This window comes from Thunnus thynnus, chromosome 1 (genome assembly GCF_963924715.1).
Source record: "Thunnus thynnus chromosome 1, fThuThy2.1, whole genome shotgun sequence".
Taxonomy (NCBI): domain Eukaryota; kingdom Metazoa; phylum Chordata; class Actinopteri; order Scombriformes; family Scombridae; genus Thunnus; species Thunnus thynnus.
The window spans coordinates 3,766,042-3,792,143 of record NC_089517.1 but is presented as its reverse complement, the minus strand read 5'-3'; the positions used below and the strand labels follow the sequence as shown (position 1 = coordinate 3,792,143).

The 26,102-nt window shown below is 39.7% G+C and overlaps 1 protein-coding gene across 2 annotated transcripts in view; it reads right to left on the bottom strand.

Moving 5' to 3' along the window:
- The window catches only part of LOC137188058 (SH3 and multiple ankyrin repeat domains protein 2-like), a 166,719-nt gene extending 141,441 nt beyond the window's left edge, over window positions 1-25,278 (bottom strand). For both annotated transcript variants that reach the window (XM_067597469.1, XM_067597551.1), the window contains exons 1-7: window positions 24,875-25,278; window positions 22,335-22,538; window positions 20,629-20,700; window positions 16,733-16,841; window positions 8,147-8,298; window positions 7,445-7,612; window positions 3,555-3,671 (exon numbers count right to left, since the gene is read on the bottom strand). In XM_067597469.1, the coding sequence (XP_067453570.1) occupies window positions 3,555-3,671; window positions 7,445-7,612; window positions 8,147-8,298; window positions 16,733-16,841; window positions 20,629-20,700; window positions 22,335-22,532 (816 nt within the window). In that variant the 5' untranslated portion in view covers window positions 22,533-22,538; window positions 24,875-25,278. The remainder of the gene's footprint in view (window positions 1-3,554; window positions 3,672-7,444; window positions 7,613-8,146; window positions 8,299-16,732; window positions 16,842-20,628; window positions 20,701-22,334; window positions 22,539-24,874) is intronic.
- Window positions 25,279-26,102: the final 824 nt, after the last annotated feature.

Here is a 26,102-nt window from a genome sequence, read left to right as displayed (position 1 = left end):
GGATTCATCCACCACTGAAAATAATCCCTAACAAATACACCGTTACCTCCTGTTTGAATAACGTTTGCTAAAATCTGCAGTGACCAGCTGTTTTAGGGAATCGCTGAGCCTTTTTAAAAATTAAATCTATATATAAAATATATATTTGTGACCCATTTTTTAAAATGTATGTCTTTAGAAATCCAAAAATCCAAATTTTTTTTAATTAAATGAGACCTTTTTCCAATTACATGCACTGACCCGATTGCAGAATTTAATCAGCAGACTTGAAACAGGTGAAAGGATGATCTCACAAAAGTCAGAAGCACACATTCTCCTTGCTACAGAGACAGCAGAGGGCTGCTTTTGATTTGTTTAACCGGCCATGTTCCAAGGGCAATGTGTTAAATGTTCTCAGATGATTGGCTGTATAAACAAGGGTTAGAGGCTACTGCTGACCTTTAGCTAGCAGCCATGCTGACAGTTTGAAGTGAAGTTGGTCTTTGAGATTGTTCAACTATTCTGTCCACATTCAGTTAAAGGTGCAGTTTCTAAAATTTAGTGGCATCTAGTGGAACAGACTTTGTGGAAGTGGAATATAATATTCATAAGTATGTTTAATTAGTGTATAATCACCTGAAAATAAGAATTGTTGTGTTTTCGTTACCTTAGAATGAGCCCTTTATATCTACATAGGGAACGAGTCCTCTTCCACGGAGTCCGCCATGTTGCACCGCCATGTTTCTACAGTATCTCAGAACAGACAACCCAAACACTGGCAGCTCTAGAGAGGAACTTTTGCTTTTTACGCAACTTTCGCAGCCACTGTAGGAAGGGGAAGGGGTATTCAGTTGGTTGCAATCTGCAACCTCACTGTTAGATGCCACTAAGTCCTACAGACTGCACCTTCAAGGGATGACGCTGAAGGCTACATTTTTCTCATCGTCATCAAATCCCATGAAATAACCAAAACCAACAATGTCTGACACATCAGCCTGATATTAGGTATTTTCTTTGTGTTGCATGCATCTTAAGGAATGTAAGAAACCTTTAGTTGAGGCACCATGTTCATGTGTCATAAAGACAAACGTGGAATAACATCTAGTGTGGGGCCCATATGTGTAAATTCAGATGCGTGATAGGAACGGCGCCAAGATGTCTGACATGTTGACAGGTACATATCATAATTCAACATACTAAGGAGAAGTCCACTGATAATGGAAAACATATGTTGAGGACATGGCGGGGTATAAAAGGTCCCAGCTCAAGTTGGCTTGTTGTTCATTGTATTTGCATGTGACAGGACCCCGGCGGGAAATAAAGCCTATAATAAGACCTAAGATCACTTTTTTTTGGTGACACGTGAACCTTTAAAAAGGACACAAATGTGTAGTTTTGTTTTGAAAAAAAAAAAAAAACACTGGACACTGTAGTTTTTGGATAACATACATGAAACAGGAGAAAATAGTGCATTTATCCGGCGCTGAACTACTTTCAGCGCCGGATGAATCCACATTTGGTGTTCCAGTATTTCTGGTGGCAGGAATGTATATGTGGGATTGGATCAAAATAAATTACAGTGTGTGTGTGTGTTAATGGCAATGAAGGAACATGTCACCCAGTGCAGCCGTGTGGGTCACTGATGTGTTTTTAATAGTTTTCGGACAACAACGGAGGAATAAGATATATCAGGCTTTGGAGACACACAGAATACTCATTAGTGCATCAGGGTATTTGGTGGAAGCTAATGGGACTTCTATAAACAATAAATTTGAATTATCTATCAGGAAACAGTCACATACATTAACTGTTTATTGCAGTTAGAGGTAGACAGTGACACGTCTGTGCGGTTATACTTCTGGGGATTCTCCAAGCTGCAGTCGCTCAGAATTGCAGCATCAAAAAACACATGCAAGATAAATAACATGCAAGGAGCAATGCACATAATTCCCCCCATGGGAAAAAAGGAGCCTGCAGGGTTTGTATAAACAGAGCAGAACTGAATGAGGTGGAATCGTCAGCAACAGAAACAACAGCCAACACGTGTCAGCATACAGAGTGAACGTTAGCATCGGGCCTTTAAACAGAAAAACTGTCATGACTGATAGCGTCCAGCCAGATGTCAGCTTTTGCACTCACGGTTACCTATACACTTCTCCCGCTACATTAAAGGATAGGTACACATTTTTTCCAAGTCTGTCTTAAACGATAGTCAGCTGATGACTGAAACAGGTTTTATTCGCTGTAATCATTCTACTATCTCTATCTCTACTAATACTGGCTATTAAGAGATCTCTTCCTCATGTACTTTCAATGTAAGAGATGGGGACAAAATCCACCATCCTCCTTCTGAGGCCTCAAGTTAGCTTGAGATTGACTCCTATATACCGTCACGTCCTACCAGGACTTTTTCTGATTTTTGGACTCTTTGTGTTTCTGTTCTTTTGACTTCCTTGGTTTTTGTTATCCTTCTGATGCCCTCAGACTTTTTCTGTTTTTCGTTGGACTTTTTGAGGGACTCTTTCATTTGTTTGTTTCCTGGTTTTGGTTTTCTCTGTTTCCATTGTGTGTTCCTCCTGTGTTTTTTGTGTCACCTGTTTGTTTACTTTACTTCCTGTGTTTGATTATTTCATGTGTCTCACCTGTGTTTCATTTGCAATCACTCCCTGTGTATTTATATTCCAGTTTTCAGTTCGGTCTTTGTCTACTTGGCGTTCTCTCTCACTCTGCGTTCTGGTTTGTTCCTGTGACTTTTTGCATTTTCATTAAATATATCTGCATCGGATTTTCCCTACCTATCGTCTCTACATTTTGGTCCACCTGCTCCACTCACTCAGTTCCCTGACATATACATTTTTGCAGGACTGTGGATTTTGTCCTCCATCACTTACACTGAAAGCACGTTAGAATGGATGACTAGAGGCGCCTGACCATTGTTTTAAGACAGACTTGAAAATTTTGAACCTATCCTTTAATTGGCTCTTTGTCTGATGCAGAGGAATCAAACAGACTCAGGTGTGTTACTGAAGAAATGTTGTGGCTATGACCAACAGAATAAGTGCAAATAACTGAGTATGAATGAAGATAATACTTGTAGTGCATTACTACAGAACTTAAGTCAAGGGATAAAAAAAAAATGCAGCACATTTGTTCATTTAAAAAATACATACATGCAATGTTACCATATAAATCATGCATGAGTTTTATTTTTATTCATTTTTTTTATTCTATTCTATGTGTTTTATTTATTAGCTGAGCTCAGCTCTGTTCTTGATGCATACACTATGTCTTTTTGTTGCATTTGTTTAGGTTTCAGCATTTATTAATGCTCACAATTCATTTCTCATCACGGTTTAGTTTTACTTTAGAGAATGATGCTGATTACGCTCGGCTACATGCAGAACGCTGCTCCACATTTCTTGCAGTAGATTTGACGCACAGATATGGCTTCAGTATCTTAAAAATAGTCCCAGGTCAGTGCCATAGTTGTGTGTGTGCTCTCATTCATTTTACACACTCAAACACACACACATCTGTGCTATCAAGGACACACACACACACACACACACACTCACCTGGTTGTATAGGGCACAGATGTGTAGAGCAGTGTTTCCTGAGGCATTCTGGGCGCTCATGTCTGCTCCATAGAACAGCAGATGCTCCAGGTGCTGCACATGGCCGTGACGGCAGGCCTGCACACACACACACACACACACACACACACACACACACACACACAGACAAAATAATTCACTGTCAAATAAAGCCTTTGACATTTCCACTACAGTAGATTGTAGTTGCAGTAAGAGGCCTTGAACACTAGATGTCAGTGTGCTGCAGAGGAGATAACATCAGGATGAGGAGCAGCTGTACCCTCAGTTTGAACCCAGTCATCAAAGGATAGATGAATGTGTGTGTGTGTGCAGGGAAAAGCTTAAAGAATTCTGATAACAATACGATATAATGTGAGACAAGTGCAAAATTGAGCTCATCAGGGCAAAGTGTAAAAACAATTAGAAACAGAGGCTTAGCAGGCAGTTACTGCTGTTTATGAAGCAATTTTCTCAGTGAATTGCATTAAATGTTTGTGGTTATGGTGACAGATGCCAGTTAGTTGTTCAGTGAACAGGGGATTTACTTTGAAATGGCCTATTTATTTTATTTCAGACACAGAGGTTTGTGAAGGAAGGACAATAACCCATATGGCTGCTTATCAACCAGAGCCAGTCACAGTGAAAAAGTATTTCATCACCATGTGAGTAGTTGGATTTTTATGTTACAAAATTAAGCATTTGCACAACCAAACAAAACATCAGGCTGAAAGTATTTGGAAGCTTAATTTTTCAAGTGTGTCTTAAAACAACTGCCCGTATGAACACTGACACAGGTTTTCCTCGCTGTAATCATTCCTCTTGTTCATAATGACCATTACAAGATCTCCTCCAAATGTGCTTTCAGTGTAAGTGATGGAGGACAAAAATCCACAGCTGTCGTTTTGAGCAAAAATGTATTTGCATTTGTATTTCATTTGGACGACTGAAGCTTCATATTAGCTTCAGATAAACTTTGAAATACATTTTTGGATGGAAGGACGACTGTGGATTTTGTTCCTCATCACTTACATTAAAAAATGCATTATGAAGGGATCTTCTAATGGTCAGTATGAACAGGAGGAATGATTACAGCAAGAAAAACATGTGTAAATGTTCATTTAGGCTCACATGAAAAGCTGTGAACCTGTCATTTGATGTCACCATTGCTAGTTGGAAGACTGAAAATACAACAAAATGTTATTAAAGTAGTAAGCTGTGTGTTTGTTTGCTGTCAAATGTCAAATTGTTAACTGGCACTTTACATGTAACACCTTATATCTGGAAGGACTCCTCTGTCAGTCTGGCCATAGAAGGACTCCAGTAGCAGCAGAGAAAATCATTTTCTCACCTTTTATATAAAACCCATTTTGAGCATTTTAATTGTGGTTATTTCGTTATAATATTGTATTATTATTTCACCTCTTTATTTAATGTGAATAAACCAAAAATGATGGTTCAGAAGTGATTAAAACGTAATGTTCCCGGCACTTTTGTTCTTTTAGTTGTTAATGTTTTGACAAAAGGATCTTAGTTTGCTAAACTCAATGGCTGAATTGGATGAAATTATCACAAACAGCACTTTAATAGCACTGATGATGAAGTTATTATCAGCCTGAAGGTCAGCCTGTCCACAGAATATCGTGACAAGAATTACTCAGAGTCTAAAGTGAAGAGATAATACTTGACTTTCACAACAACAAATCCAAGGCTGTGATGACGAGGAGTTCTGCTATTGAACATGTGAATCATTATGAACTTTTAGTATGTGGTCTTCAAGGTTGACTTACAGTGAACTCAGTGAAATAAATTTTACACTACTTGAATAAACTTAAGTTAGGGATTTAACAATCATTTCCATTGTTAATTAACCAGTTGATTATTGTTTTGATCTTATCTTTCAGTCCAGTCACGCTAGCAGCACGGCCTCAGGGATGGCAGTATTGATTAGTCGGCCCACCACTTTGATCCAGACTGAAATATCTCAACAATCATTGGATGGATCACTATCATATTTGGTATAAATATCCATGGTGCCCAGGGGAAATATATCAATGACTTCTATGATCTTCTGACTTTTCCTCTATCGGCACCATGAGGTTGACTATTGTGATTTTGGGTGAAAAGTCTCAACAAGCCAGATGGGTCAGTAGATTAGTCTAAGCAGTTAGAAGAAATAAGGCCTAATTATACAGCTGAGTATCTGCTCTTTGCTTGGCTAAAGGTAGGATTCAAAGACAATTTAAAGGTACATTTGATTAGAGATGTTTCTGATATCATTAGTGACGATTTGTTAAACTAATGGCGCAAGAAAAGCAGCCGGACGACTGAGTGGGCCATCACAGACTGCCTATCAAGCCAGTGGAGACAGTAAATGTAGGTTAGCAGATACAATGTAGATATAAGACCGGGTCAAGTCATTCATTATCTGCTCTTTGCTTGGGTGAGAGTAAGATTCAAAAGGTGGTTTAAAGTTATATTAGGTCAAGATTAGAGAACCACTGCAGAGCCTGATGACAGGTCAAAATATAATTTAATATGAATACTCAGCTTCTGTAGGAGAGCTCACCAAACTTTTGGAACATATCATTATGTGTATTGATAACTATTACATAACTTGTCAGGAACCTATAGAAAACTTTATTGATTCCCTAACTTTTCATCTAGCGCCATCATCAGGTCAAAATTTCAATTTGTCCAGTACTTTAGTTTATGATGAAATACTTGCAAAACCAATGACATTCCCATCAGACTTTAACACTAATTATCAAATATTAGCATGCTAGTACACTAAACTAAGATGTCAAACATGGTATAAACATCATGCTAAGTGATAGCATGTTAGCATGCTAGTACACTAAACTAAGATGTCAAACATGGTATAAACATTATGCTAAATGCCAGCATGTTAGCATGCTAGTACAGTGAACTAAGATGTCAAACATGGTATAAACATTATGCTAAATGCCAGCATGTTAGCATGCTAGTACATTGAACTAAGATGTCAAACATGGTATAAACATTATGCTAAATGCCAGCATGTTAGCATGGTGATATTAGCATTTAGCTCAAAGCCCTGCTGTAAGTGCAGCCTCACAGAGCATGGCTGTAGATTCTTAGTTACTTGATAAATGACTGAACAATCAAATATAATCTAATGCAGATGATGTGTTTTCAGTCTCTTATATACAGTATCTTTGGATATGGACGGGAACAAGTACTGATAAGGAAAGATCGGGGCCGGCTGGAAAAACTAGGGACTGGGGATTGGACAGTACAACAAGAGGTCTTAATGATGTTATGAATCTCTACAATTCTTTTGTGGTTTTTGTGGGTTTTATTTTATGTACTGAGCATCTATATTTTATGTTTCCTTAATTAGCATTGGATGTTAAGGACGTGAGCACTAAAGTTTCCAGGATTTTATGCATGAATAGACACAACCTTGAACTTTGACCTAGCAGCAGCCATTCTGTTGTTCACTGTCCTGCCTGACAGCTGATTGTTATCGTGTCTGAAATGGGGACAGACGGAGGAAGGCACAGATTTTGCAACTTGACAGGGAGAGAGATATAAGCAATCTGATAAAGCTGATGGCCTGAACACACACACACACACACACACGCTCATACACATAACACTGTGTGGAGACGCTCATAGTGTGTTACTGCTGCAGGGTGGCTCTCCTTAAACAGCTTTATCTTCTTCAGCGGGTAACAGCTGCCAAGACAGTCGCCCACAGGCAGGGAAAGCTGTGTGTCTTTGTGTGGTTTAGTAATGCTTTCCCAATACAAGCTGCTCCAAATAACCAAACAGTCAAAAATCCCTCTGTGCATGCAAGGGCACCTGGGGAATCTAGCAGTGTGTGTGTGTACCTGGTGAACTTCGTGCCAGCCGTTCTCATCCTGGCAGCAGACGGATGCGTGGTGGTTCAGCAGGAGCTCGCAGCAGCCCGGATCTCCTCCCACCACCACGCTGTGATACAGAGGAGTCAGACCGCGGCTGTCCTTGTAGTCTGGAGAAGCTCCCAACTCCAGCAGTGTCTGAGGGGTAAAAGGTGTGCGGGGGGGGGGGGGGGGGGGGGGGGCGTCAAAGAGAGACAGAAGAGTGATTGTCTCTTTTATGGACGATTTATAATAATAATCATCATTATCATCATAAAAACCTTAATTTCAGTGCAAGTTCTTTTTTCAAACAAATGGTACAAAGTGCTTTAACCTCCCACAAAAGACAAAGAACAGCTGATTAAAATATCAAAGCTGATAAAAGTTTAAAAAAAAAAAAGTTATGCATTATGAAACTGCCTGTTCATAAAAGTGCACTGTTAGAGAGATCTAAAAGATAAAACTGACTTTAAGGTCTTAACTCCTCAGGAAGGCCTGACAGCAAAATCCTTGTATTTTCTCATCTTTAGCCTACACTTCACTAGAACAGCCAGAGATGTCATCCCTTTACTTCTAACTGTGCTGCTAAATGACAGGTCTGCCCTGCATAACAATCTGATGTTGAAATGGTCAGGCTTGTACAATGAAATGAAGAGAGGGAGAACAGGATAAAAAAAAGTGATCATCCTCTACCGTGAGTGTGACCAGGTTCTTGGACCTCGCAGCTTTGTGGAGGGCAGTCATGCCGTCTTTGGCTCTGAAGTCCAAGTGAGCTCCTCCGTTCTTCAGCACCTTGATCATCTCCACCACATTGTCCAGATGTGCTGCAAATGTCAACGGGCTCTCTAGAGAAACAACAACAAGTCACAGAGAATATTTTTAGAGTTGCAATGTGTCTGAAACAGACAGCAGGAATAAAAAAAACATCCTGCAGGTTTGCTTTTGATTTAAGGAAATTGTCTCTAAGTATCCTTTTCTGCTTGTTTGTTTCTATAGAGCCTCAAACACACTAAAACTAATAGAGACTTAAATGACTTCTAGCAAAAACACAGCAGCAGCACACATCACTCCAGGGACTGATGCTGAGGTTGTGATTGGTACGAACCACCTGGGAAAAGTTTGCTTTGTTGCTTTCATCCTGTTTGCTTTGATTAAGTTCACATTATTCAATTACATGCAAACTAAAGCTCGTTAAGTCACATGATGCAGACGTTTAATAACCAGACATCCCACCTGTAAAGCAACATCACCAGGGAAGCCAGACGTCGTTAAGTGTTTGTCTATTTTCTTATTTTCTGGAAACTCGCAGGTTGAAACAAGCATAATAATAAGTAACACAGAAATCAGACAAGCCTGGTTCCTGTCAGGTTAGCTGCTGTTTCCATCTTCCATCCAGACTGATACAGAGTCTGTTGATCCAGTAAACTACATAATCACAGCACTGAAAAGCACTGGTGATAGATTTTGGCAGCAAAAGAGTGTGAAAACAACGATTCCAGCTATGTCGAAATAAATTGAAGCCCCGGTTTTTGTTGTGAAGTTGAAGTTGTTTTGCCTCTCATTGAAACTGTGTGCAGAATGTCTGTCTGTGGACGGAGGTCATCCACTGTTCTCTGTGCCATGTTGCTGATTTTATCCAAATTATATTTATTTTATTCCATACTTTATTAATTTTCTTTTTGCTGTGTTGGTATTTGTAATTCTCAGTCTCTGTAATGATCCAGGTTTGGTTATTTTCAAGTGTAATTTATTGAGAATATTTGTCTCTCTCGTTTTCTGATTGTGCCCTTTTTTTTTTTACAGCAGACATTTTGGCATGTCACAGGAGTTAAAAAGCAAATAACTTATTTTTCCATTCCAAATTTCCAGTTTTAGGGTCCTGTAATTTGCATGCTGCCTCATTATCACACTGTCATGGCTTTACTGGGACACTGAAATAGGACAGAGCATTGATAACGTTATTATCGACACATGTGAGCTTCCATGTATGATGGGTCAAAATGTCTGCTGTGAGAAAGCAAAATCATCTGCGTCCATGTGTGTCATGAGCTCTGCTAGTTACATAATGCCCAGTGGGAAGAGCAAAAGAGACAGAGTGCAAGTTAACATGACTATAAAATACAACGTCAGGGTCTCAGGACATTTTGGGGTCTAAGTTAATATATATATATATATATATATATATATATATATATATATATATGTCTTAAATGTTATTTGCCTTCTCTAGTGTTTATAAAAAGCTATATATCGATGGCTGAAGAGCAAAACCTCCTATCTGAAAAATGCACTTTTTTGAGAAAACAAAAAAAAAAACTTGTTGTTTTCTTGCAGAATGCTATTTGTTAAGGATACCCAATACATAATACACTGTTTTTGGACTATAATACTATATTATGTGTTAACAATACCGTATACAATACCATATAATATAGTAATATAGTCCAAAAACAGTGTATTATGTATTGGGTATCCTTAACAAATAGCATTCTGCAAGAAAACAACAAGTTTTCTCAAAAAAGTGCATTTTTCAGATAGAAGGTTTTGCTCTTCGGCCATTGATATGAGCTGTTGAACAGTTGTTGTCAGCTGCATCATGTAAAAGATCTATTTAAAGGTTGTTTCCGGGAGTTGACTTACATTAGACTCCCACTTACTGTATGACAAACAGCACCACAGTTCATTTGTAGCACGCCTGAGACTCAATTTTAGTCTCTTCTCTGCGGTTAAGTGGTAGTTATTCAGGTTTGAGCGACACTGCACTCACTGGCTGAAATGAGCTCAAATAAAAGGAGTAAGGGGCATGCTCCAGAGTTCAAATAAACTGCTATAAATAAAGTGTGAATGTGAATGAGGTTAGCCTCAAAAGGAAGCTGTGGCCTGCCTGGTACGCCTTGCATGAATGATGTATGGTAGAGGATGAGCATTTAACAGAAAAAAGTAAAAGGATATCTTCTAAACACGTGTTCTTGGATTTTTACAAGCTTCCTTTTCAGCACACGTCACTGTTCAGGTTGTTGTTACCTCCTTTTCACTGATGTTAACCAGGCTGATTAAAACAGGTCAATTGTCTGTCACAACTAATTGGAGTAATAAAAAAAAAACTCGGCTGTAATTAAGACATGATTGGATATGTCTAATCTAAATGAGGTCATCAAAACAAGACACTCTGAGACGATTGCTGTGTTCCCATTTCACCGTGTACGATTTGCAGTTGGTATGCAATAAATCAGCATACTTTAGTATTTTATCCCAACAGGAAATGATATACATCTGCCAGCGGATGTCAGTTAAACTGTGAGTTTAGAAAGCTACTGCAAGTTGAACTTCACAAAGCGAAAGATTTCATGCTTTAATGTTTAATGCTTTTTTTGTTTTTATAAGAACTTTCTGTAACTGTGAGACCATCGTTCATTCATTTTTTAGTTGTAAACAGCTCTTCCATTTCTTTTGTGCATTGCATTTTGAGACAACAGTGTCCAACAGTGTCAACACCACACAAGTATTTTTTGATATGCATACTGACAGCAGGCTACAGGGAGGCACTCAGAAAGAAAGAAACTCAAAACTCAGCACTCAGTTTGAATGAATTATTTTTCAGGGATGAACATGTTGGTCCCACATTCACTCTACTACTACGAGTTGGCTGTTCTTTATGTAATCAATCAAGCGTGGCTAAAATCTGCCAATTTTAACACTCTCAAATATATTTTTTCTGATAAACTGAGTTAGTATGTGTGCTTATGGGTGAAGTAATGTGAGTTAAAGTGGACATAATCTGAACATTTACAGCTCTATATTTATATTCTGGGGCTCTACTAAAATATCTTTGCAAGATTTACAGTTCACAAAACTCCTTATTTATCTTCTACTGGTCCTTTATGCAGCCCCTCAGTTCAGCCTCTGTCTGAAACAGGCCGTTTTAGCTCCTGTCTCTTTAAGGCCCCGCCTCCTGGTGAACCAACTCTGCTCTGATTGGCCAGCTTCTGGAAGCTTTTTCTCATTCTTTACTCCAAATATTAACTTCCCAATACTTCCAAACATGTTTGAGCCCTGAATCCATTACAAAACATGTGAGTGGACAACGTGAATAACTCATGGAACGACCTTAACAACACGCACAAACAATCTGATGTCATCACGAGAAGGAAGTAGAGGTAATATTGCAAACAAAGCGTACAGAGCAGGCTGAGGCCCTGGCCTTTGACTTACGGGGAGCATTTTTACATAAGTTAACGTCAATTTGTGGAACTTTGACCATGTTTAACGTAGAATTCCAACATCAGAACAGTAAAGAAATAATAGCAAATATCAAAAAAAACATGATATGTCCCCTTTAAGTGAGTTGTTGTTGCTGTTGAGGACATTATGGTTTGCATGAAATATTAAATTAGCATGTTTCTATACCCACTATATCATTGTAAAAAAGCAGCCGCAGCAACGTATTTTTTAATGACTTACTTTATGTCAAAATCTCCTGTGGTTATGAAGGGATTGGCATAAAACAGAGCACAGTGTGATGAAATAAGGATCAAACTGAACATTTACCAAAAGAAATTAAATCCTTGTGTTTGCTGTGGTAGATTAGCCTGGCAATTTTCAAGTGTGTGAAAGTTATTACTCACATTGCATAAGGATGAATGACAGCAAGAGGATAAGTGACTTGTTCTTCTGAAGGCATGAAAATGAGCCTTGATTTCTCCCAACTGTGCTGCCTGTGTGCAGACACAAGCAGCCGGAAGAAGAGTGTTTTTATTTCGTTTTGTTGATCGTGTGGAGAGCTTTTGCTGGACAGCTGGAATCAATAGCTGGTAAGAGCTGAGTAACAAGAGCCCTAATCAGCAGAGACCCCTCTCCCCTTCAGGAATAAGGCGTTCATTCAACAATAGCTCTCAAAGCCCATTAAGATAACCTCAATTCTCTGCTTAATAACCATTTCTCCTCTCAGCTCCACCTTTATTTGCCTCAATTGACCAGTTTTCCTGATCTCTTGGTCCACTCAATACTTGCTGTGTTAAGTGCACCTGCGCCACTGAGATACCCTTGACATATTCATTAAATGGTCAGGAATAAACATAATTGTTCCCCTAAATACTCAAGCGAAGTCAACAGCACTTAAACCAGCCGTGGTTACCAAATGAGTATTATGAGATTTTAAATACAGGCAGCTTTAGATGATTAGTAAATAGTTATTTTGAAATCTGCCAGGATAATCCCTTCTCCCAACACTGTAAGGAAAACAGATGTGCTAAAAAGACCCTCTTAAGAAAGGATGAGTTCTTTCTTTTTAAAGACGGCGCGGCAAGGCTTTCTGTCTCACAGAGTGCTCTTCATAAGTTCTCACCAGGTGTCAGGACCTTGTGTTCAACAGTAAAATGAACACTTCAGAAGCAAACCTCTGAACCAGACACCCTGCTCATTCTACTGTACCTGCAGTCTTTCAACCACAGTCTGTATGAAAAGCTGGATGTAGCGAGGTGTGATGTCACCTATTGGTTTAATTGGAGCCAGTTTGAAGCCCAGAGTTGCAACTAATGGTTGGCGCCAACTTTTCTGTCTGGAGCCAGGACCTTCCAAATAAAGAGTGTAGGGTTTTGCCTTTCACGCTATGGAAACACGCCCCGCTACCTTGGACTGAAGCTAACGCTAGCTTACTGGGGACACTGAGCGCTGCACACTTGGTCTAACATTAGCTACTTTAGCTAAACTGTGCTAACAGGGCAGGTATCGTAAACAAGTAACATTAAACTTAATAAAATATTGTGACAATAGTCAGTGTGAGTCCCAGAGCCAGGGAGAGCAGTAGGTGAGCCAACTGTCAATCACAACTTTTCATAATGCATTTCATAACGCTTCATCAGAGTCAGGACACTATTAAAGGCTGCAAATTATTCAGTGTGCTCCAGTCTCTTCTGTTTTTTGAAGTCTGCTGTCCTCAAACTGAGAGGCACCAGATTCAGCTGCTTTTTGTTGGAAGATGCGTGGAGAACTCTGTTTCTACATGTCAATCACAGCTGTTAGTCAACGTCCACATGGCAGACATCAAAGCAAGTCTTCAGATCTTATTAATGGAGCAATAATTTCCAAAGGGGCCTGAATTTAGAGATTGAGACCATAACGACTCGATGAAAACAATGATTGACTTAGTATTTCTAGAGAGAAGTTGAGGTTTTGAATGGGAGACAGTCGGAGCATCTAACAGCCATCGGTGGAACTCTAACTTACTTTATTGGCTTCACCCATGAGCCATGGTGGTTGCTGCTTGGTTTCAACTAAAAGCCTTGAGGGTTTACTGTCAGTACTGTGGATCACTGAACCCCATTTCCATTTAGCTGGATACTCATCCAAACACCAATATGACTGGTCAGACAGCATGGCTGATAAACCAGGAAGTCTTAAAGTTATAATGCTGAAGACTTTCATTATTCATATAAAACCCAATTTTTAAAACCCAAGCCAAAAGTAAAAACTTTGTGATATTTTGACTTTTTTTTCAAATTTCTGGCAACTCAGAGTTTTTTTTTTATGTGGAAATTGAACATGGACATAAAACCAGGTGACTGTAAACACAAATAGTGAATGTAGTTGGCTTGAATTAATATTGTTTATAATAATTCCAATCGTTATCCAGGTTCATGATGAAAAACCTCTAAAACCAGTAGCATAATCTACTTGTCCACTGCAGCAATCTAAGCTTATTTTCTACATTCATTGTTCTGTCAAAATATGGTTAAAAACTGTTCTGTGTCAGTCCTCATACACAACCCTCTTAAGATCAATAGCATTAACTAGTATTCATTATAAGTACAGGTATGCAGTGCAGTGTGCATTCCAGATATTAGATTGCGATTAACTTGCTGTTTTGGTGTGGACAGTTATCACCTACTCCTAATTAAATGAGTTAATTCCTAAATTTCCCCAAATGCTTTTCAACAACCCCCAGAACACATGCCTTAATTTGTTGCACCAATTAATTTTGGTGAAGGGAAATTCACATGTGCAGGATTTTTTTTTCTAGAATGGCTTTGGGACAACCACAGAAATATTCTCTTGGTTAAAAAACTTTGAAAATGATGAGAGCGTTGCATATGCGTTGTTTTTTACTGCAGAGAGAGATGCTTGTAAAATCTTGTATTTCATTCCTGTATAACTGACAATAAAATCTGTTGTCAACGACAAGCACAAGCTCCACAGCAAATTAACTTGAGTGTTCAAGTGAGTGGATGTGCGTGTTTGTAGATGATATATTATTATTATTCCCAGGTTGTTGTCTCCCCAGACACAGAAATCTTTGCCTCCAAGTGGGCCTATGAGGACTTTTAACCATTATCCTAGCCTAGCGTAGCATGAAACACCTGCTCACTTTGCTTTTATGGAACATTTGTGAGCTGTGTTGAGAACACATTGACATTAGGGCACAGCTCATTACTCCGGGCATTGGCTGCCTCCCAGTGTGGTTGTGTGTAAAAACATTGAGCCAAGTCTCTGGCTACAATAACTCTATTTACTCAGGATACAGCAGGCTGAATACACACATTTCTCTCAGTAATGTCTGGTACACATCTCGCATTTCCACACCTGGAAGATACTCAGCACAAACAAAATCTGTCACTGCTGCCCAGAGGGCAATGTACTCTACTTCAGTGGCTGGCTGTTTGATACCTTTTTTAACTTCTGCATATTGCTGGTATTTACTTTTGGCACCAAGGCCAAACAGCTATCTCGATTATAGCACAGTTTACCCTTCCAGCACCATCATCTAGGGCTGAAGTTTTAATAGGCTTTTGGCTCCTGCTGTGCTGTCTTGAAGGGTCAATTCATCCAAATTACAAAATGCATGCCATGCAAATAGTTAGTTTTGTGAGCTCTGGTTTTACATACATACACTGTATCTGCCTCTTATAGTATTTTCAAACCTGTGGCTCAGGAGGTAAAGCGGGTCATCCACTAATTGGAAGATCGGCCGTTTGATTCCCGGTTCCTCTAGTCCACATGTTGAAGTGTCTTCAGGCAAGATACTGAACCCCAAATTGCTCTCGATGGATGCACCATCAGTGTGTGAATGTGTGAATAGATTTCTAGCGTGACTTGTCTACTTCCAAGGTGCACGGAGAAGGGAATAAGGTCTGAAGAGGTCAAAACGTATCGATAGACTAATGTGTTTTAACATTTCAAGTATTCAACAGCAATTTCACTTTCCAGAGACAAACAGTCCTGGTTACTCTGGATAATCCACTGACCTGACTGTCAACAGTTTTCAAAGAGACTGTTTCTCCTGTAGCAAGTAGCTCCAGGAAAACAGTTTTAGGGTGTCAGCATAAAACACCATAAACAATGGAGACAACATATAAAACCAAAACTAGAGTATCTGAATGAGGTCAAGTCAGGTAAAGTCAATTTTATTTGTATTGCCCCATATCACAAATCACAAATTTGCCTCAGGGGGCTTTGCAGTCTGTACAGCAATAAGACATCCTTTGTCTTTAGAACCTCGACTTGAATAAGGAAAAACTCCCTAAAAACGGAAAAAAATGGAAGAAACCTCTGGATGAGCAGCAGAGGAGGTATCCCTCTCCCAGGATGGACAGACATGCAATAGATGTTGTGTGTACAGAATAGAACATGGAAGACAAGTCCACTATCAGCTCTGTAGTGTGTCATAATCATGGCAGGTCTATTGTATCCAGTCTGACTCTCCTTGAGTCCCTTTAAAAAGTCAGTGTCCAATCTGGTTCACAACTTTACACCTGTGGAGACGTCTCGTATGGACTCTTCAAGGAACAATTAAGTGCTGCCTCAGCTCCTGGAAACAAAACCCACTTGTCTCTCATTACCTGTTAACCTAAATACTGTACAAGTAACCTCATACCTGAATCTAACCTGAAAGTCAACTAAGCCTGTGCAGGAAGCGGTAAGTGGCCGCACTATGAGAGTATCGTCTTCAGAATGACGAAAGACCTTTGCTGGACCAGCCACTTGGTTTAAATTGGGATTATTGATGGTCATACTGGGGAACAGGACTCTGGAGAAATTGATGAATTACTGCTTTCTACACTTCTTCTTTGTTCCAATTTTGTGTTACTCACCTATGAATCTAGATACTCTACATGATTTGGACACAGTCTAGGAAGAGCATGTACACAAATACAAACTCCCATTTCAATAAAGTACTTTTTTTATTTTTTGGAGCTCATTTCTTTTTTATTTGGCTGGTGATTTTCTATATTTTATTTATTGTCAACAAATCCTGTAAGTGTTGGTGCTTGTATGCATCCTTACCACCAGTCTCGCTGTCATGGTAGTTGGGATCGAAGCCTCTCTCCAACAACTTAGACACTTTGTCCACCTGATTATGCTGGATGAGGTCCATGAACTTCCTCAGATTGGCCTGCACATCCACAGAAGAGAAAAAGCTATTACAGTGAGAAGACAGAACAAATGGTGGTGGGTGTGAGAGAGAAAAAAGACAGGAGAGAGGTTCAGAGCTGTAAAAAAAAGACTGAAATAGAAGTTGTGATAGAGAGAGGTGCAGTGGGTCAAACATAACTGAGGGTGAAAAGTGGACACGTTTAGGAAACAGAAGGAGACTCGCTGTTATCGATGGAGGAATATAAGGCTAAAATAAAAATGCTACTGAAAGCAGGAAGCACAGGAGGGGAGATGACAGGATCCAGAGTGTGGCGACTGTAAAGAGTGGAATGGCTGCTTCTTTCTGTTCTGTACTGTTCTCCTGTCTGCTTTCTTTCCAGGCCGCATGATAAAAATAGATAACAGAGCAGCTCCCCGAAGGAGAGGAGAAAATGAGGAGAGAAGAATGAGATAGAGGAAGAAGATCAAGACAATGGGTAGCAATAAAATAATAGATTAAGAAGAAAAGCAGGGACATGGGTGGGAGTAAGACTAAAAGGTAGGGATGTCCTCATCATGTTGTTTTGTCGCATTAAGATTTTAAGTATAAGCCAATACACAGTAGAACAAGATATTTATTTTTCATTTTTTTCCTCACCTTATACGGCTTCACAGTACTCATTCAGGGCATTTTTGACAGAAAATATGCAAAATACTCACAAAAAAAAAAGTATTGAAAATGGATCAGCTCAGGACATTCAGAGGCTTTCTATTGCCTTTAATAATCAATCAGTTGCCTGGTTCCAGACTCCTGAATCTCGGCCCAAATCTTTTTTTTCAGCTATTCAAATCAGTCTAGTACTGTGCTAATTGATCGCTATCTATTTAGAAAAACAATCAAACCAATCAGAGCTTTGTAAGCAGGATTAACAACGAGAACTTTATTGTCAGAGCCATAATTTATGTATAGAGTTGCAAAGTGGGAGAGCTTCTGGTTCTGGAAGTGTTTTCCCCCCATTTTGTATTCCCATTTCAATTTTTTTGTTTTGCCTGTGATTTTGGCAGAAGGCTAATCATACTACAATACCCATGAGCCTCTGCCACAGTTGCTATGGAGAAAAAGCCAGTCAGAGCCATGAATCAGACATCAGAGTGGTAATGAATTGAAAACTATGGGGGGGGGGGGGATGAATGGGATTTTTACTTTCACAAACTAAAACCAAATTAGCTCCTCTAAGTAGATTTACAGAAATAGCAACTCTTGAATCTGCATATTTCTTCAACCAACATGAGAAACATTATGTTAACTGTTCGGAAGCAACTGTCAGCAGCTTCTGTGTTGACTAGTTTGTGACTCTGTGTAAACACGTTTTACGTTTGTTTTGGCAGTTGGCATACTCACAGAAAACAGTCCTATCAATTAGGGGTGTGCCCGCATAGAAATACGTTATTCGGCAAAGCACAAATAGTGGGGTTTTTTTTTACGAATATTTGTTTCATACAAATATTTTAAAGATTATTTGTTTTCGGGAAGAAAAATAAACCAGCGCACAGGTCGGTTACATCACTATCTCAGTGTCTCTCCTCTGCTCCGCTGTAACATCTATCAGCAGGTCTTAATGAGGGGAGTCACATCCACCTGCTACATGATGCACATTTCCTAAATTGGACATCACTCCCAGAGTTGGAAGTGTTCCCCAGAGATAAAGCTGAGCTACTGACACACGCTACATGAACACTTATTGTAACACTTTAATTTTCTAAAATTAAAAACGTAATAAAAACAAAAACAGGATTTTTAAGCCTCTTTCCACTTTTATTCGAATACAAATACAAATAATTTTGCTCCCTCAACAAATACAGATACGAATACAAATACTGGGCCCTCTGCACATCCCTACTATCAATGTCACCAACACCCACATTAACATTAGATTTTATTTGTTTAATATTCAATATTTTCACTGGTTCACTACGTACTAGTTTCATGGCTAAATTCTGAGCATACCTGAAAAACATACCATGATAATGATAGTGACAGCCTATTGAGATCAAAAATAATTTGGACTGAAATAACCAAAGAAAGTCTGACCACAGATATGGAGTACCGGTGTTTATCAACCATGATGAGTCACTGCCAGTTCAATATCTGTAAATGTCAGGGGTTCACGCACATGGCCCTGTGTTTTCATGCAATGTTTTATTAAATGTAGCTGATACGTCCCGTGTGTGTGTGTGTGTGTGTGTGTGTGTGTCTGCGGGCCTGGTGAATCAGAGTCTGGAGGATGGTGCCCTCTCTCTCTCTCTCAGTCTTTGCTGGAACAGGTTGGGAGGCTGACGGTTGATTGGCTGTCTCAGTGTGAGCTTCAGCCAACCACAGAGCACCAGACGGCACTGGCAAACAGGATTAGCTCCGAAAAGTTGGATCACGCCAAAAAAAAATCGAGGAAGAAACAGCTCCATATTAGAAATAACAAGATAGAATAGAAAATCCCCATTTTCTGACTAATGACTTTTGTGAAAGAGTGTAAACATGTTTGCGTGTTCATCTCTCTGCTCCACATTTATAAAAACCTGTTTTTCTTCTGGAGCCTTTTTTCATTTTTTCCTTCCTTTTCTAGTTGCTTCCCTTCTCCTTGTCCTGCTCATTCCTGCATTCGGATGTAGAATTAGAGCAGCTGTCAGACAGTTTCCTAGCGCGCCGGTAACAGAGAGCTGCCAGAGACACTTAAGCTTTGGCTGCACTACAGGATTACAGTAGCTATGGGACAGCAGCCCAGAGAAAGCCTTACACAATGATGAAAAAGGCTAAAAAATCTTCAATTTACTGTATAAATTTACTTTGACTCATGTGGGAGGGACAGAGATGAAGCGAGGGAGGAAGGGGTTTGCCAGGAAAGAAGAGAGTCTTCCTGAGCAGCATCCAAAGTCGCCGGTTTTCCTCGACTATCAAAGAGGAAGAGAAAGACTGAAAATAAGCCCAACTTGACAGGAAAGCGACAACGTACGCTTGCTTGGAGTGTCTTCTCTCAACCCTTCCCCTGTCACATCAAGCTGCCAAACCAAACACATAAACACTCTTCTCTCAATCAAACAGTGAAGCTGCTAAATGGATAATGCAATCTGTGAGAGCTCTCCCTTTTTTTTTTTTATTTAATACTTTTTATTTTGGCAACACCTTTCTGTGAGAAGCGGGCATTAATGTGGTGTTTTCACGCCACACTTCCTGGAGGCCAGTCGACAGTCAGACTGAGGTGGGCGGTACTGTGACATCTTTTTCTTGAATTTCTTTCTTTGTCTGTTCAGCTGCTCATGCTAGCTCCCCCAGTTTTTTTGTCCTAGCTGGCAATGTTTCCTGCTATTTCAAAAAACAGAGCGGAGAAGGAAAGGCAAGAGTTTCCAGCTGACCGACAACGAAAGGGTGATTCAGCTGCCTTTACCCGCTCTCTTCTAAACAATCACAGTGTCAGGTGGGTCTTTCCAGTAAGAAAATCCTCTGGCGCTCAGCAACCAATGTGCTTTACTCTTCCAGTTTATTGATTCTTTTCAATATGTTTTTCCCTCTCTGGCAGTATTTTTTTCCATCCATTCACTGTGTAAAAGCTCCTAAATATGCCAGATTAATTTGATGTACACACAGGAAATGATGCACGCTGTCTGTTTGAGTGACAAAATTAATTTGGAATAAACACGTCTAGGTGATGATTGCTGAATTTGCATAACCGGTTCCTGCGTACAGTCAAAGCTTGCACATGTTTGGGAGCCGCTTACATGTACACATACTGTTATTATTTTGTCTTATCTCTACTAAATGGTAAAATTGTTACCTTTGTATGAAGTTTGGCGATCTGTTTCTCGTCCACATTGGGTTGCCGGTAGACTCTGCTCTTGTAGCGGAACTGTAGAGAGAAAAAGAAATTACTACAAAAAAAAAAAAATCCACTGCAAAACAACAAGGTCCAACAAGGCATTTATTAAAGCTCTGTTCCAATAACAGTATACGTCTGGGAACTGATAACCTTTCCCACAAAACTCGATGGTGAGGTGTTTACTTTTACACCTCTGGCTGCGTCTTGAAAGCAATTGTTCCTCCAGAAAGAGGATCACTAGGGGATCAAGCTTAAGATATGTCCTCTTTATTGATGGCACATTTAATTACTTTCATGATATCTTTACTGGCAGGCGGCGTGAACGGTCTTTTCTCTGAGGACTACTGTGTTAGTGTGAGTGTGTTTAATACAGACAAGTGATTCAATTGGGTTTTTTAAAAAATATTTTGCCAATATTTTTAAGTTTAGAAGGATAATTTTAGTTAGGATTTACTTTGACTGGTCTTTCCTTTTCCTGAATATACTGTTCCCAGTTGAACAGTGACTGTGTACAGTGAGGCTCTGAGATCTAAACAATATCATACCTATCCAGATAGAAACATAACTTGATAAGAAGATAAGAAACTTCAATATACTGTTAATAGGAACTAACTAACAGCCAATCACATCGTATAAATGAAGCTGTTAATAACCAATTATATGGCATAATTTAAGGTCAATTAAGTAGCCTCAGTCGGGTCGGTTAAGTTAGCTAACACTCTTCATGCTACTGTTTTGGTATCAGAAGGTTGACAGATGGGAGAGACGAGCGCTCCTTCAGAATAAACTTCACATGTCTGCACAGGAAGCAACAGCTCTGCAGTCACAACAACCTGAAAACCTGAAGGACTGTTGTTGTGGATAAAAGAGGGTGTGGTGATACTTTGGCTACTTAATGCCCCATCAATTAAAGTCCAACAGGGAACAGTTATGTATTCAGATGTATTCTGTTAACCAAACTTCTGTGCCAACAAAGACTGGACATATCAAAATGTCTCAAATGCATCACAGGATCCACTTAATTGGTGTTTCTGAAGCTTTCAGCCACATTTTATAACCTTCATCATTGGATGGAGTTGCTCAGTCTTTTAACAGAAACCTCAGCATAGTGAACCTCATGACAAGATCTTTTGTGTCAAATTATAAATAGTAGTTTCCATCTATAAACTTCTGTCTCAAAGTGAGCAAACTACATCCATTGATTAAGACAATGAATTGCATTTGACAGCCGAACCACAAACTTAGTTTATCACCTGCTGCATTGCAGTATGATCCAATAAATCAATCATAGTGAAAGCTCTACAGTCTCAAACACCAGTAATTAGACTCATCCCCTAGAACCAGCAGAAGGCCACTAAAACAGCCTCGTTACAGAACAAAACATTATTACCTGCTTTTTCAAGGCAACATACAGTATGTGGTGCCAATATGCGAAGTTGATCAGTGTAATTGAGCCAACGTATGAGAGACAGCAGGATTTATAGATTAATAATAACAATAATTATTATTTTATTTCATTATTTCATTGTTGTTTAATTTATTTACTAGGTTGAATTGATTAATTAAATAGATATATTCCTAATTTATGTATCAACAAATATTAAACGGTCAATAAATTCCATTAATTTTAATTTAAATAATAATCTCAATGGCCAGCGTTATACCTCCAAACATGGGACGCCCTTGCTGATTGGCTGGGGATACTCTCGAAGGATGCGTTCTTCATCCAGGAACTTGCCGTCTCTCCCGTTGCTGGCAGGCTGGAAAAGCCCGTAGTTGAGCACGTCCTTCAGGCTCTGATTAAGCGTACAGAGGATCCGCTGCTTGGCAACCCAAACGGTCGCATCCGGGTTGAAACGCATGCATTTCTGGTCGGGTTAGAGGAGCGGAGGAGAGAGTGAAAGTGTGTCAGAGAGGAGAGGAGGAAAAAAAAACAAACCAAATTGATTAGAAAGTGATGACTGGAGTGTTGGTTGGCAGTCACAGCAATCAACACAAATGAAATATTCATCTTTGAAATAAGAAACAAAACAATGTAATGTTATCGACTTGTGACAGACGTTTCAGTCGGACTTCCAACTTTTGACTGACAGATGCAAATAGGTTGGGATACAAGACTGATGAGAGGGATTTGAATAGAATCACAGAGACAATGGTGCCCAATCAAAATAGTTCAGACACATCTAAATTGGCGCTTTAATAAGACAAACCCTGTCCCAGTTACTACAAATAAACTATATGTGCCACATGGTGCTGCCAAGCTTTTTTTTTTATTGTTTTATTGTTTTGAACAATGCTACTCTGTATGCTAAACAGGGCCATTTCGCTTGTTGAGATTGTAATTGACATGACCCTGCTGCCCCTGGTTTTCCCAGTTCCAGCTTCCCTGTAGTAAAAAAAAAAAAACACAATGCAGGATTTCTGGCCTCATCTGAATCAGAGAGGATTATGGGCGCTGTGCCGTGGCATTCAGGAAGTGTCTGTGACTGTTTACAGCTGGATGTGCTGCTCAGCTGGCGATAGCGGCCCCTGCGTCTGTGATAAAGGCTGAAGGGATGAGGGATGTCTGTGAACTCTGCCTAACCGTAATCCTCCCGCCTGGCGTGGAGTGGGCACAGAAGAGGAGAGAAGAGGATGGAGAGATGAAGGGTTGAAGGTATACAGAAACAGATGTCTGGCATCTGGCAGGGCCGTGTGGACTGATATGGCCTTCTCTTTTTCTTCTGCTGCTTTATTACATCGGCAAATTTCCATCAACTTCCATTATTGCTGCCTCTTCGGCCCTTGACATGAGTTCAACTTAAACGATGTGTTTAAAGTTTCAGGGGAAGTGAAAATCAGTGTTTTTCAAGTGGAGGCAGCAGTAATGGTACCTGTGTGAGAGCTCTTGTTGCTCTTTGACCATCATCACAGAAATAGAAATATTCTTTTATCTCCAACTTAACTTAAGTGATAGTGATGATAGTCACGAAGCCGTAGAATTAAATCTAATTTAAACTTTATTTAATGAGGCTGTGATATTGTTTTAGAGGCCTGAGAACAAAAAATATTCATAATTAGAAAACCACAATCAACAAAGAATTAATAAAAATAATTGCAAGTCAGGCTGTGGTTGAGCTCTTCTTCAGTGATTAAACTCTGTTTCTCTACTGAAGCAGTTTATGGTTTAGAGGATTAAAAAAAACTTTTGGTCTTATTTTGAATTGAAAATGTCTTCAGTCTGCATTTGATGCTTTCCAATTATCACTCACAGACACAGACTAGTCTTAAAGCCCCTGGAAAGGCAAATTCCATGATTGGCTATTAATCATGTAATTTGGGATCTAATGTGCATATAGTAAACACCTAAAAAGTACAAGAACAGCCTTTGACATAGTCTATGTAATTCTTTAGAAAGTTTCTCTCCCTTCCCTTGTTACTGGGTTGCAGTTAGACGGGGCTAAACTAGGGAATTTATTACGTAATAAATACCTGCCCAATCATATTTAGGAGAAAGATGATTGACGTGGCTATCCGGCCAAGCTGACTTCACAACACTTACTCTCATCTCTCCCATGAGAAAACAATGCAGTGCACTTTTCTTTGCTTTCAGCTAGAATGAAAATTCGAATTAGCCTGATGTGGTTTTAAAGTTACTGTGTTAAGCTAACTAGCAGACTTGGGTACACCATCCAAATCGGTATTAATCACTGAGTGGATAAGTAGCTCAAAAGTGTAGCATAGCAATGCTAATGCTAACCGTTTCATGTAAGTCAATGAAAGATGCTAAAACACTTAGCTTCTTAGCCTGGAAGGTGTAGTTCAATAAAAACAGATATGTGTAGTCTACTCTAGTCTGCTAGTTGGCCGATTAGCAGAAAAGACCAAGTACACGGTATCCTCCACCTTCACCAGTGACTCTAACTATCCTGCCATTAAAACTTTAAATGACACCCGTATTACTCTCGCTGAGTCATACAAATACTTAAGAATTTGGCTTGACAGCAGACTCAATCATTCAAGATTCATATTCAACATTTGACTCAGATATTCAAAATCAAACTCGGCCTCTCGTATCGAATCAAAGCTGGTGTGTCTTCCTCCAACTGTAAAACTATTGTGTGGTCAACCTTCATGTCTGTCCTTGACTGTGGAGATATTCTGTATTGTTAAACCCTGTGTATCACAGCGCAATACGTTTCATCACAAATGATACGTTTCATACTCATCATTGTTCTCTGTATCACAAGGTTGGTTGGACTTCCTTACAGACTAGAAGAGAAAAACATCTCACGTTACGACCCTCTCTGCCCAGTCTGCCTGTGGCTTCAATTTGTGTGGCTGCTCTCTGTTGTTTCTGCAGGTACTGGAGGTGGGTGTGGCAGCATCATCAGGAACACTGGCAACACCTGCGGCTCTGGGTGCCAGTGCCTCTTCAAAAACCCTTTGGAGTGCAGTTGCTGGTGTGTGTGTCCCTGTGTCCCTGTTTTTTTTTTGCACCATACAACACTACATGCATACACTGTTCCACTCATGCACTCACCTACACTACTGATCTCACTGACCTAACATTGTTAGGTTGGGTTTTTCTCTTAGGTTACTTTCTTTTTTTAAATAAATTGGTTATTAATTGGCTTTGTTGTGTGCATCTCCCTTCTTTGTCATGACCGTGCGGCCCGGTTTGTGACATTCATCTATAAAGCTTCCAAACTACCTCACATCTCTTCTCTCAGTTAAATCTAATAACTACAGTACACAATCCAGCAACTTCTTCACCTCAGATATCCCTCATGTTGGTAGAACTGATTTCAGGCACCTTTTTAAATGGAATGAACTGCAAACTGCCTTCAAACTTGAGTCTCACATTCCTCTCAGAGATTTTAAAGCTTTATTATCTATTATCTGTTACCGTTTATTGTGTAGTTGTGTTGTTTCTGTCTGCTGATAACTGCATGGGGATCTACTTCTGGGACAACTTCCCAGCTAACCAGATGACGCCCCACGATGGAGGTGACAAGCACACAGTTAGCATGACCTGTAGTCAGAATGGCCGCAGTTGTGAGAAAATACATGGTGGCTGCCACCATCATCGTGTGAATGTGACGGCAGCTGTCAGTCTTATAAACACACACTGCTATTCGCTGCCGCCGTCTGACACGATGAGGCTGCAGCTCGGCATATTACCACGGCAACCGTAGAAACTGTGATAAACAGTAGCAGCTTTGCCATGTTCACAAACCCTAAAATCGTGGTCCAAGCCTTCAAAGGAAGTCTCTGGAAAAGTAGCTTGTCTTATTTAACCTCAAGTCTGCCATTGTGTCCAATCTTTGAATCATTAAGCAAAATCTGCTCAGAAAAGATGGTGCCTCCATCTGGATGTAAGAGCCTCGCACTGGCATGAAATGAGAGGGGAGATGGATGAAATAAAGTCAGAATAAAAGCTTATTTGGAGA